Source organism: Cololabis saira, chromosome 12 (assembly GCF_033807715.1).
Source record: "Cololabis saira isolate AMF1-May2022 chromosome 12, fColSai1.1, whole genome shotgun sequence".
NCBI classification, from domain to species: Eukaryota; Metazoa; Chordata; class Actinopteri; order Beloniformes; family Belonidae; genus Cololabis; species Cololabis saira.
In genome coordinates, this window is record NC_084598.1 from 35,877,543 (window position 1) to 35,889,120 (window position 11,578).

Genomic DNA, 11,578 nt, shown 5'->3' on the forward strand with positions numbered 1-11,578 from the left:
GAAAAGTTACGTAGTGTCGCTTTAAATACAGCCCGTCTTTTATCTGCACATGAAACGCCTCCTGATTCCAGCATCAGTGGGACAGTGTCAGCTTTATTTCCTCAAATTGTATTTCATTATATCATTAAAAAACAGGTTTGTTTTAACGCAATTAACATTAAAGTAGTCATTTACTACACAGTGAAGCCATTAAGGGAAACTAAACTAATGCATTTGATGCATTGATGGATATTGTTATATCTTAAACTGTGCGTGTACATCGTTTATGCGTCTGGTCCCTTGTGTGTATTATTATTAAATGAACTCCAACACTGAAAACTAAGACCAAAGAAGCTCAGTCTTCTACAAAAAAGTAAATAACTACTCTGAGTGGTGCAACTGATAAGCAGCCAAAACACATTGAAAGTAACTCTCTGACTGAAACCCTCCATCTGTCATGCATCAAAATACCAAACTATCACCAAAGCCAGTGTGTCTGGGCGCAGGGCATCAGAGAGATCCTGTCAACTCGCTCTGCCGTTTCCAGTTTATTCCCTCCTCGCTCCGTCTGACTGTTGGCTGCTGTGCAGCTCCCCGTCCATGCATTTATCAATCCACCAACAATGGATGGCACTGACGTTCATGAATACTTGTGTTTATCAAGTACACATCAGTCAAACTATGTTTTGCACAAATGCCAGTTGTCCATGACTTGACACCTGTGGTGAAAGAAGATTTAATTTCTTGCTGGAACTACCACGACCAACTGTTTGTCTTAGATTTACATGTATCAAGAAAAAGAAACAACACACACACACACCATTGGGTGGTCATTTGCTACGGATTCCCAGCATGCCCTAGACCAGGGGTCGGCAACCCAAAATGTTGAAAGAGCCATATTGGACCAAAAACACAAAAAACAAATATGTCTGGAGCCGCAAAAAATGAAAAGTCTTGTATAAGCCTTAGAATGAAGACAACACATGCTGCATGTATTTATATTAGTTATAACTGAGGGAAGATTTTTTTTTTCATTATGCACTTAGAGAAAAAAGTCGAAATGTTGAGAAAAAAGTCGAAATGTTGAGATTTATGTCGAAATACAATCTCGAGAAAAAGGTCAAAATGTTGAGAAAAAAGTCGAAACGTAGAGAAAAAAGTTGAAATGTTGATAAAAAAGTTGAAATGTGGAGATTAAAAAGGAAAGGAAAAAGGAAGAAAAAAAGGAAAAAAGAAGAAAAAAAAACAAAAAAAGAGAAAAAGGAAAAAAAGAAGAAAAAAGGAGAAAAAAAAGGAAAAAAAGAGAAAAAAAAGGAGAAAAAAAGAAAAAAGGGGAAAAAAGGAAAAAAGAGAAAAAAGGAAAAAAAGAAGAAAAAGAAGAAAAAAAGGAAAAAAAGGTCAAACATTTTTGAAAAAGCTCCAGGAGCCACTAGGGCGGCGCTAAAGAGCCGCATGCTGCTCTAGAGCCGCGGGTTGCCGACCCCTGCCCTAAACAGTATGTTTGTTGACATGAGTTTAAGATAATTATTAAGGGTCCAAGCAGCAGAAGCTGATGGATATTTGTTGTTTTTTTTCTCTCTCCAGCAAAATGTGAAGGGCAGAAAAAACCATACGTCACACAAACACTAGACTTGATCCTGACATTGCTGGTCAGTCAAATGACCCACTGGTTCTCTCTTTTGACAAGAACCATATGGGCTTGTAAAAAATATTAAATATTAATCTTTTTCTTATTCCTCGAAAGGCTGTGAGTCTAACCAATCAGGCCACGCCCATTTCCAGCTGTCATTTTTTTTCCACCATTTTCAAAAAACAGAAAGTGAAAGTAAAGCAAACTCCTCCCAGAAAGTTTATCTCAATCCCATAAAACTTGGTGTCCATTATCTTCAAATAATATATGTTTTATTTATAGTAACCTTTCTGGCACTCAAGAACACCATACATAAGATAGAAAAACAAACAATAGAATTAAATACCGTAAACTGGTATAAACAAAACCATTAGTACACAAGATAGAAACAAGTTAAGATTAGACAATGCAAATGTAGCCAGGAACAGAAAAGAGTCTTACACAGATGTGGATTTAAAGAGTGGAGGAGGAAGAATGGAGGGTCCGGGAGGGAGGGAGTAGCAACGTGAAGTGACGTTAACATTTAAAGAGCTTTCTTATGGTTTCATCTTTGTAGTGTTTATTATTTAATCTAAGTTATATTTTATTTTGTGTTTTTTGTTTTTTTTTACCCCCCCTTGTGTAGCTTTTGTTTTGTTTTTTATTCATATATGGAAAGGATTCTATATAAGCCACCAAGCTTCTTCCTTTCCTTGCATGTTATTTCAATGTTTTTACATTTAGTGTTCAATTTGTCTTATATTGCTAAATAAATAAACTAAAAAAAAATAAAAAGAAACAGGTCAGGCAAATATGGGCGGCCTTGAATGTTAACGGGAGGATTTTAAGGAGCTGCAGGAGCAGAGGGGGACTAAACTGGATCTGTTCGTACAGGCTGTTGTGAGATAAGTGGGAGGAAAGCTGAATAGCTACTGATTTTTCAAGGATTTTAGAGATGAATGGTTAGAAGTAGGAAGCAGGTTATTGAGTTGGAAGGATCAGCAAGTTTCTTTTCAGAATTGGGGTAATTGCAGCAGTTTTGAGGGATGCAAGAACAGAAGAGAGTGATGAGTGGATGATAGCAGAGATGAGGGGAACCAGAGGAGGTAGACAGGTTTTAACCAGGAGAGGGGGGTCCTGCTGACAGGTACAGTAGATGATTTGGAGTCACGGATAATATCTGACATTTCTGAGGTGATCTAGCTGGAGGAGGAGGAGGAGGAAATTCCGACGGGATGTTGCTTGAGGATTCTGCTTTATTTTCTATTTGTTAGTTTTGTTTTGTTGCAGTAATCCACCCAAAGGGGCACTACAGTGAGCACATAACGAATCCTCTTAACACTTTCCATAAGTTAAAGTGGTCATTTGAAAATCAAACACATACAGGACCGTCTCAGAAAATTAGAATATTGTGATAAAGTCCTTTATTTTCTGTAATGCAAAAATGTCATACATTCTGGATTCATTACAAATCAACTGAAATATTGCAAGCCTTTTATTATTTTAATATTGCTGATCATGGCTTACAGCTTAAAAAAACTCAGATATCCTATCTCAAAAAATTAGAATATTCTGGGAATCTTAATCTTAAACTGTAAGCCATAATCAGCAATATTAAAATAATAAAAGGCTTGCAATATTTAAGTTGATTTGTAATGAATCCAGAATGTATGACATTTTTGTTTTTTTTAATTGCATAACAGAAAATAAAGAACTTTATCACAATATTCTAATTTTCTGAGACGGTCCTGTATATACTACATGTAAAATCAGGAAAACTGTTGAGTGGAGAGGACTCAGATCCAGACTCACAAGTTTGGGAATATTTAAACTTTTGTCTAACAAATCAAATAACAGGGCGCTAGCAGGACTCTACAGAAGCTTAAATAGCAGCCAAACATAATCCAACCAAGCAGCGAGACTAAGCCACTAAACTTGAGTAACCAACAAACCCAGACAGAGTAAACAAAGCTCTGGCATTGAGAACAGGAACATCGTTGTATAAAAACTGAGGAGGTAATCAATAACGTGATGCAGGTTTGGCAGTAATGGAAATTAAGTCTGAAATGTGAGGTTAGTAAAGTCAGACATAACGTACCAGGGAAGTAAGGTCTAAACAAATTAAAAGGAAGCAGTTCTAAACAAAACAGAAGAAAAACTAATTAAACGTTAAACATAAATGGAGCAGACAAGAATTCAACAACGAGAAAGTAAAAGTAAAATTGACTAAAACAGAGCAGTTAAGGTCAAATATAAACTAACAGAAACCAAACTAGAACCCACAGAGGGTGACATCCTGCTCAAGTAAATATTAATAGGTATGTGTCGATTTTGTTTTGTTTTTTTACTTTTTTCTTTCACTGATGTATCACATCATTAAATTTTTTTTGCCAGTTTAAATGACCCTTTTTTATATACAAGGTACAACGTTCAGATGAATTGTTTTCAGCTTCTTTACTTTTTCTGAAATACACGTTTTTAGCATTTATTGACATGTCACAATACGGCAGAAAAGGACAAATATTTGGTTGAGCCGACTGAAATATGACCTTTAGAACGGCAAACGTCAAAAAGCTGGAAACCAGTGGTTTAACCTTTGAGAAACTAAATTAATGTGGTGAAGTGAAAGTACAAAGTTTAAATGGAGAAACTTCATTAGAGCTCAGGTGGATCCGTTTTAAAGTGCTGCAGTCAAAATCACCTCTGGTCTCGTGTCAGTGGTTGTGAGTGCACCAGATCTTTGCATTACAAAGGTCTGACCTCATGTGAAGTGTGTCACCTTTGTGCCATGTCACAAACTGCAGGAAGTGTGCAGTTTTGAAAAATAGGTGTGCTGGATTTTTGTTTTCTGTTATTTAACAGGCCAAGCCAGTTCCTGGAGTAACTGTACTCTCGTGTTCCAGTCCACTTTACTTTGCCAACTCAAAACTGGTCTTCACTGAGATGAGACAGGTAACGACACACAATGCTCGTACACTAGCATCGCCATAACCCTCGCCGAATACCGTCCATGAATCTGATACTAAAATCTGCTGATCATCAACCCTTTAATCTCATTTCCACTCATTTCCATTGTGAACATTAATGAGCTTTACTGACGAGCAGAGCTGGTAGAGTAGCCAAAAATTGTACTCAAGTAAAAGTACTGTTAATTCAGAATAATATGACTCAAGTACAAGTAAAAAGTAGTCATCCAAATAATTACTTGAGTAAAAGTAAAAAACTACTTGGTGAAAAAACTGCTCAAGTACTGAGTAACTTATTTTTTTAACACAGCAGCAACATTCAAACAGACAAAAGTACAAAATAATCATCTTCAGGCAAATTAAATCAATAAAATAATAAAATATATTAAAATTAATAAAAAATAAAAAATAGCTTAAATTAAAATAATCTTAAAGTAGATTCAAGTACTTCAAATAAACTATCAAATAAATAAAATAATAACAGAATAAAAAAATAAATTAAGCACAAGTAGCACAAAATGTCAAGCCTTTGTACTTTTCTTTTTTAACCAGGCAGAACTAGAACAAGCCCATGAACTCATAGAAACTCTGTGTGTGTTTGAGTCTGTGTAAATGTGACAAAACATGCAAAAACAAACATTTTTCCCAAAGAATCACTCAGTGATGTCATGAGATTGACGCATACACGGATAAAAGGGATAAAAGAAAAGTAACAGCTCAACGTAGCCTAATGTAGCGGAGTAAGAGGAACAGTTTCTTCTTCACAAATCTACTCAAGTAAAAGTAAAAAGTATAGTGATTCAAAACTACTCCTAAAAGTACAACATTTCCCAAAACTTACTCAAGTAAATGTAACGGAGCAAATGTAACTCGTTACTACCACCTCTGCTGACGAGCATAAAGTGTTTTGTTGCTGCTTTTGATCTTTAATCTAAAAATAGGAAAATCAGCATGAAGTCTGAAATGATCTCATTTTTGTCCATCTCACCACACCCAGACAGTAAGTCGTGCCCAGAGGGAGAACCAGGCTGACAGCCACACCTCTGCTCCCTGCTCATCCCAGACATACACGCATTTCTTGGTTTTGGACCTCAGCTCAGTCACATTTGTGGACTCTACAGCCATGACGGCACTTCGCAAGGTGAGAAAACAGAAGTGGCAAGAACAAGGAGCATGAATTCATCTTAATGTTTCATGCAACACAAAAAAACAACCTTTTTGATTTGTCTTTGATGTTGCCACCTTTGGACTGCAGGGTACAGGAGTAATGCTGTAGATTAGGCCTTTAATCAACAAAAAGAAATGAAGGTGAATCTGCACTTTTCATGTTATTCTACCAGAATATTCCTTTGATAAAATTTGATTTTGAATATATTTGATAATAAAGCACTGGCGCTCACACTATCTCATTTTTACTTGATTGAACACATACACAAGAAATTGTGTCATAAGACAAGACAAGACTGGACATCGTGTGGCTCCATGTGAGATGATAAAAACATGATAAGCTCCTCTCACACGCAGCCACGACCATGTTGATGACTCTGTTATCATCTCTCTTCCCTCATAAGGAAAAGAAGATGTGCAGTAGGTTCAGCGTGTTTGTCTTTGTGTATCCCCCCAGGTTGTAGAAGACTTGGACCTGCAGGGCGTCGGTGTGTTTCTGGCAGCGTGCACAGGTCAGCGTCATGTTTCGTGTTTCATGCTCACCGGCCTCCTGCAGTTTGACTCCTCTCCTCTTCTTTCACTCAAACGCACACGTCTTTAGCGTTTCCACCAGTTAGGTTCCCACCACACCTCCCACTCATAGCTCTGCACCTCGTACTGTACTCAGGTTCAACTGTTACTTTCTTCACCTGAGTTTTATTTATCTATTTGTGCTGGAAAGCGTCACAGAAACACGTGACAGGTGGGGTTTTTTTTACTGAATTACTTCAAGTGTAGATTACTGAGTGTGCATCAGATACAAAGAGCTGAGTTTGCATTTCCAATGCTTTCTGTCCATCAGAAAGAGTTTTATCACGGCTCCAAACTCAGGGTTGGAAACAAAACAGCCTGCCCAGCTTCGGTGTCTTCCCATCGGTCCATCATGCTGTCCAACACTGTCTGTCCACCATGTCCACATCAGTGGAGGTGAGCATTGTTTCACTATCAAGTTGAACCACAGACAGTTACAGTAATATAAGATAATACAGCATAGCAGAAAGGTAAAACACATATACAGGTTGTACCTTTTTGTTAATATTTTTTTCTAATTTTATCTCTTGACAGGAAATCAGCTTGGATGCAAGTGAGATATCTGAATCGACAGTACAAGCGTGACACATTATATCTTTTATCTAAAACCTTTTTCTCATATCTTTTTATTATCTTATCTCTTATTTTATCATATCTTTGTCCACGTCTCCCACATTTCCAGACAATAAATGTGACAGTTCTTCAGTTTGCACCAATACTGACTGAGAGTCGTGCCTTGCAGATTTAATTTAAGAGGTTTCATAAAAATATATAATATAACAAATAATTCATCTGGCTACTTCTGTCAGCAACCAGATCGTCAATGAACACCGGCGAGGGCCTTGCACTGGCAGCCAAACATGCCCATACCACGACACTGCCTCCACCATGCTTGTTACTTCATAAGTTGAAAAGCATATGATGTTTGAGGGGGATTTTAGGTTTCCCAGAAAACCCTTCGATTCTTCTAAAACTTCTGGGAAATAAAAAAACAAACAAGACATTACATTACAAACCATACAGGCAGTATTGGCAAATATAAAGTACCTTCATGAATTCATAGCATGTTTATTCCTTGACTTGTGTTGATGATGACACAAGTAACATTTTCAACATTACTTGACTTTATTGTTTTTTTTTGGATATTCATTAATGCGAACTCTTAAAGCAGCACAAAGGAACTTTTTTTAGCTCAGTGTAGGCCACCTACAGATACTTGCAGAAGGTTAAACTGCTTTTACAACGCTGTCCTGTCTCTGATTATTTTTTTTTCTATCATTATAATATTGAATCTTGAATCTCCTAAATGCCTCTGGCTGAGCCACAATGGACTAAATTCATTGTTGTTGTTGATTAACGTAGCGGTGTAAATGATAAACTGTTATCAAAGAGACATCTGGGATGTACTTTGTCTGGTTCTTTGCCAATAGGAGGGACAGATAACCACAGCACTATAGAAATAAATATGCCTTCAAATGACATTGAAAATTATATTTTAACATAAAAGGATAGCCATTTGTCCTGCTTTAAGGTTTGGCCACAACATTTCAATTGGATTGAGCTCTGAACTTTGACTAGGCTATTCCAAAACATTGAATCTGTCCTTTTTCGGCCATTGTGATATAGATTTTCTGGTGTGATTCAGGTCATCGCCCTTTTGCATGACTTAATTTTCAACCAAGCTCTAGTTGTCAGACGGCTTCACATTTGCCTCTAAAATAATCCAGAGTCTGTTAGATCTTCATGAACATCTTTTGCAGTCAAACAAGGGCTTTCATTAGCAATTTTCTCTGAAAGTTTTTCAAAGCTAAACTTTATGTGCATGTTTCCAAATGATAGATGTCTACAGGCCTAAGCCATATCAAAATTATTAGTTGCTAGTAAAATGTATTAGACCTCTGATATGTCAGTGTGGACCATTTTTCTCTTTTCCACTTTAAACTTGAATAAAAAAAGTAAAACAAGACAAATCTAAGTTAGAATTATTTTAAAGGACTTTACATTTCATGCTTTTTGAGGATCAGTATACTGACTAAAGCATTTGCAGAAACAGAATGTTTGACTGGGATTGCTCTAGCAGTTTAAAATGTTTGTATAAAAAAGATGTTATAACATCAATACTTTATATTTCATAGCCAATGACTCTGCGGACACAGATTTTTACTCAGGGTATCGAAAAAGCTGTGTCTTCGGGCGGCTCGGTGGCGCAGTGGGTTAAGCAGTGGCTCATATACTGAGGCTACAGTCCTCCTCCAGGAGCGGTCGCAGGTTCGAATCCCGGCCTGCGCACCTTTGCTGCGTGTCTTTCCCGTTCTCTCTCTCTACCCCTTTCCAGTCTGCATCTTCAATAAAGGGCCACTAGAGCCCAAAAAAATCTTAAATTTAAACTATGTTAATTTCAGTACTATTATGTAACTATAGTTTTCTCTCTTTATTTTTCACGTTTTCATCATTTAAAGCTCCTCAAATTGCCTAGTTGCTGAAATGTGCTCTACAAATAATTTTTCTTTAATACAATCAATAACATGCCAGAAGCCAGTTTTCTCATCATTGTATGAAGCTTTTTTTTTTTTAAACATATATATGAGGGGGTGGGGGGCTCCCAGCCACCCGGCATAGGCCGATCACGAGGCCGAGACACACAGCGGACACCGAAGAAGCCCCACAATCCCCACAGACGCCGGGGCACGTCCCCCTCACCCCAACGACGACCGCCCAAGGCAGCAATGCCCCCCCCAGCACAGGTAGCCACCCCCCACCCAAGCAGAGGCCAGCCCCCCGATGTGAAAAGCTCCAGGCTCAGCCCACACTGGAATGGTCCGGAGAACCGCTCAAGGCAAGTGGTCGCCACCCAGGCCATTCTCAACCACCCCACCCGCTGCCACAAGGTAACACCCCGTAAACCACCAAAGTCCCCACCAGGCCAGGGACAGAGCTCCGCGGTGACACCCCCCCCCCTGACTGCCCACCAACCAAAGGCCACTAGAAGCCCGTATCCGAGCGACCCCCAGTCAACCCCCAATTCCAAGAGTTACAAAATCACCACCCACCCGACCCCACTAGATAATGAAGCCTATAAACGGGGACCAGAGAGAATGCATTTCTGCCGAATGCTGTTTAGTGGAAGCAGACATAATATCTCACTACTTATATGATCTGACAAAAGATTCCTAAATTGATTAATACCTAGATTAAAATTTTCTTTCCAGTTCATTAGAATGGTTTTCTTTGCGATACACAAGGCAGTGTGAGCCAAGTTAGGTTCCATGTGGATGTCACCCAGGTGACCTAGTATGCATAGTGCTGGGCACACTGGAATTCTGCAATTGAGCCATGTGGATAAATATTCACATACTTCCAGCCAAAATGTTCTGCACAGCTGCACAAAACCATAAAGCATGCATATAATTATCAGGGGTGTTCTCTGTGCACTGTGAGCAGATATTAGAGGTCGCAAAACCCATCTGGAACATCCTTTGTCCTGTTTAATGTGTTATGTAAAGAATGTTGAATTGTATAAGTTGCAAGTTTGGATTCTTGCTCATGGTGAAAGTATTTAAACATATTCGTGACCAAAAAATTTGATTAGTGTTAAGAGATAAGTCAGCCTCCCATTTTGAGATCAGAAGAGTGACTGAGTTATCTATTTTGAACATTGATCTGTATAGTTTTGATGGTAATTTGAGGGTGTTTAGATTAAGTTGGGAAGTTGCAGATCCGGTTGGTTGAGTTTATATTTTTTACTTATTATGGACTTGAGTTGTTCTAAAAATGTGTTACTGCTCATCCCATATTGAACAGTGAGTGTGTTAAAAGGTACAACATTTTATGATTATATGTTGTAAATACTTCATTCCTTGGTCTCTCCCCAGAGTGAAGTTTACTGTCTATTTATTATTTTTCAGAATGTCTGGATTGTCAGAATGTCTCTACAAATAAACTTACCTCAGCTTGCTTCATTTGCATTTGTCAGGCTCTGTTTTTCAGAACATTCAGAAGTGAAGAGCTCGAGTAATCTTCAGCTCTTCTTTATCTCAACTCTGGTCTTCAGTGAGAAAACCAAAGCTCAGTTACACTGATGTCTGACTTTGCTTGACCCTTGAAGAATATTCAGCCTCTTTACGGCTGCGTTTACTTTGACTGAATTTTGATTGACTGTCCAGTTGATCGATTGATTTGAATGAGTGAATGAATGAAACTGAGTTATTAAAATACTGGCATCTTTTAATTTGCATTTGCAACTAAATAAAAAGGATCATACAGTTTTCTCTCATGTGAAATGATTCTTTGAAACTACTGGGCAGTCCATTTTGTAATTTCAGCAATAATGAACCTAAAATTTTTCTGTCTGTATGGATCATATCACAGATGTTTTTTTAGGGTGTGTGTTCAAGTATGAAGCTGAGCTAAATATGGTTTTAAACAATCATGTTAAACATTTGAGGATGAGGATCATTAACTCTGACCGGATTATGTCTTTAACTCATTACAACCGACCCTAAAAGCTTGTCATTGAGTCAGCTCTACTCTCAGGATTCACATGGTCACTGTGACTACAAACAAAAACTTTGATGTTGGCATGTCATGATGGGATAAAAATCCTGGCAACATAAGGTGTCATGGATGGCGAAGGTTATTAAATTGCACCATGCTGCAAATTAGTAATGCCATTTAATGAATGAATAATTGATGAAACGATGAATGAAACTGAAGGATTTTCTAAATCTGAGAACTCGGAGTATCCCACTGCACCATAGAGATGTAATTTAACATACCATGGGAAAAATAAATTGTATTTGTAAAAAGAGTCCCATTGATTTTCTTTTTTGTTCTGAATATACAGGACTGTCTCAGAAAATTTGAATATTGTGATAAAGTCCTTTATTTTCTGTAATGCAAAAATGTCATACATTCTGGATTCATTACAAATCAACTGAAATATTGCAAGCCTTTTATTATTCTAATATTGCTGATCATGGCTTACAGCTTCAGAAAACTCAAATATCTTATCTCAAAAAATTACAATATTGTGGGAATCTTAATCTTAAACTGTAAACCATAATCAGCAATATTAAAATAATAAAAGGCTTGCAATATTTCAGTTGATTTGTAATGAATCCAGAATATATGACATTTTAGTTTTTTTAATTGCTTACAGAAAATAAATAACTATCACAATATTCTAATTTTCTGAGATAGTCCTGTATGTGACTAATCGGGTCTCAGATTCAGTGTGGGGAAGTAAACAAGACAAAGCCTGAGTAAGGGCTGAATGTTAAGCTAAATA

General features: G+C 37.5%; 1 protein-coding gene across 3 annotated transcripts in view; it reads left to right on the forward strand.

The window, feature by feature from the left end:
- Window positions 1–10,339, forward strand: part of slc26a6 (solute carrier family 26 member 6) — a 28,236-nt gene extending 17,897 nt beyond the window's left edge. For 2 of the 3 annotated variants that reach the window (XM_061736731.1, XM_061736733.1), the window contains exons 14-18: window positions 4,451–4,540; window positions 5,552–5,695; window positions 6,179–6,233; window positions 6,563–6,687; window positions 6,826–10,339. In XM_061736731.1, coding sequence (XP_061592715.1) covers window positions 4,451–4,540; window positions 5,552–5,695; window positions 6,179–6,233; window positions 6,563–6,687; window positions 6,826–6,876 — 465 coding nt within the window. In that variant the 3' untranslated portion in view covers window positions 6,877–10,339. Of the gene's footprint in view, window positions 1–4,450; window positions 4,541–5,551; window positions 5,696–5,809; window positions 5,863–6,178; window positions 6,234–6,562; window positions 6,688–6,825 lie in introns of those variants that run through there. The other variant, XR_009783857.1, reaches the window with a different exon arrangement.
- The last annotated feature ends 1,239 nt before the right edge of the window (window positions 10,340–11,578 follow it).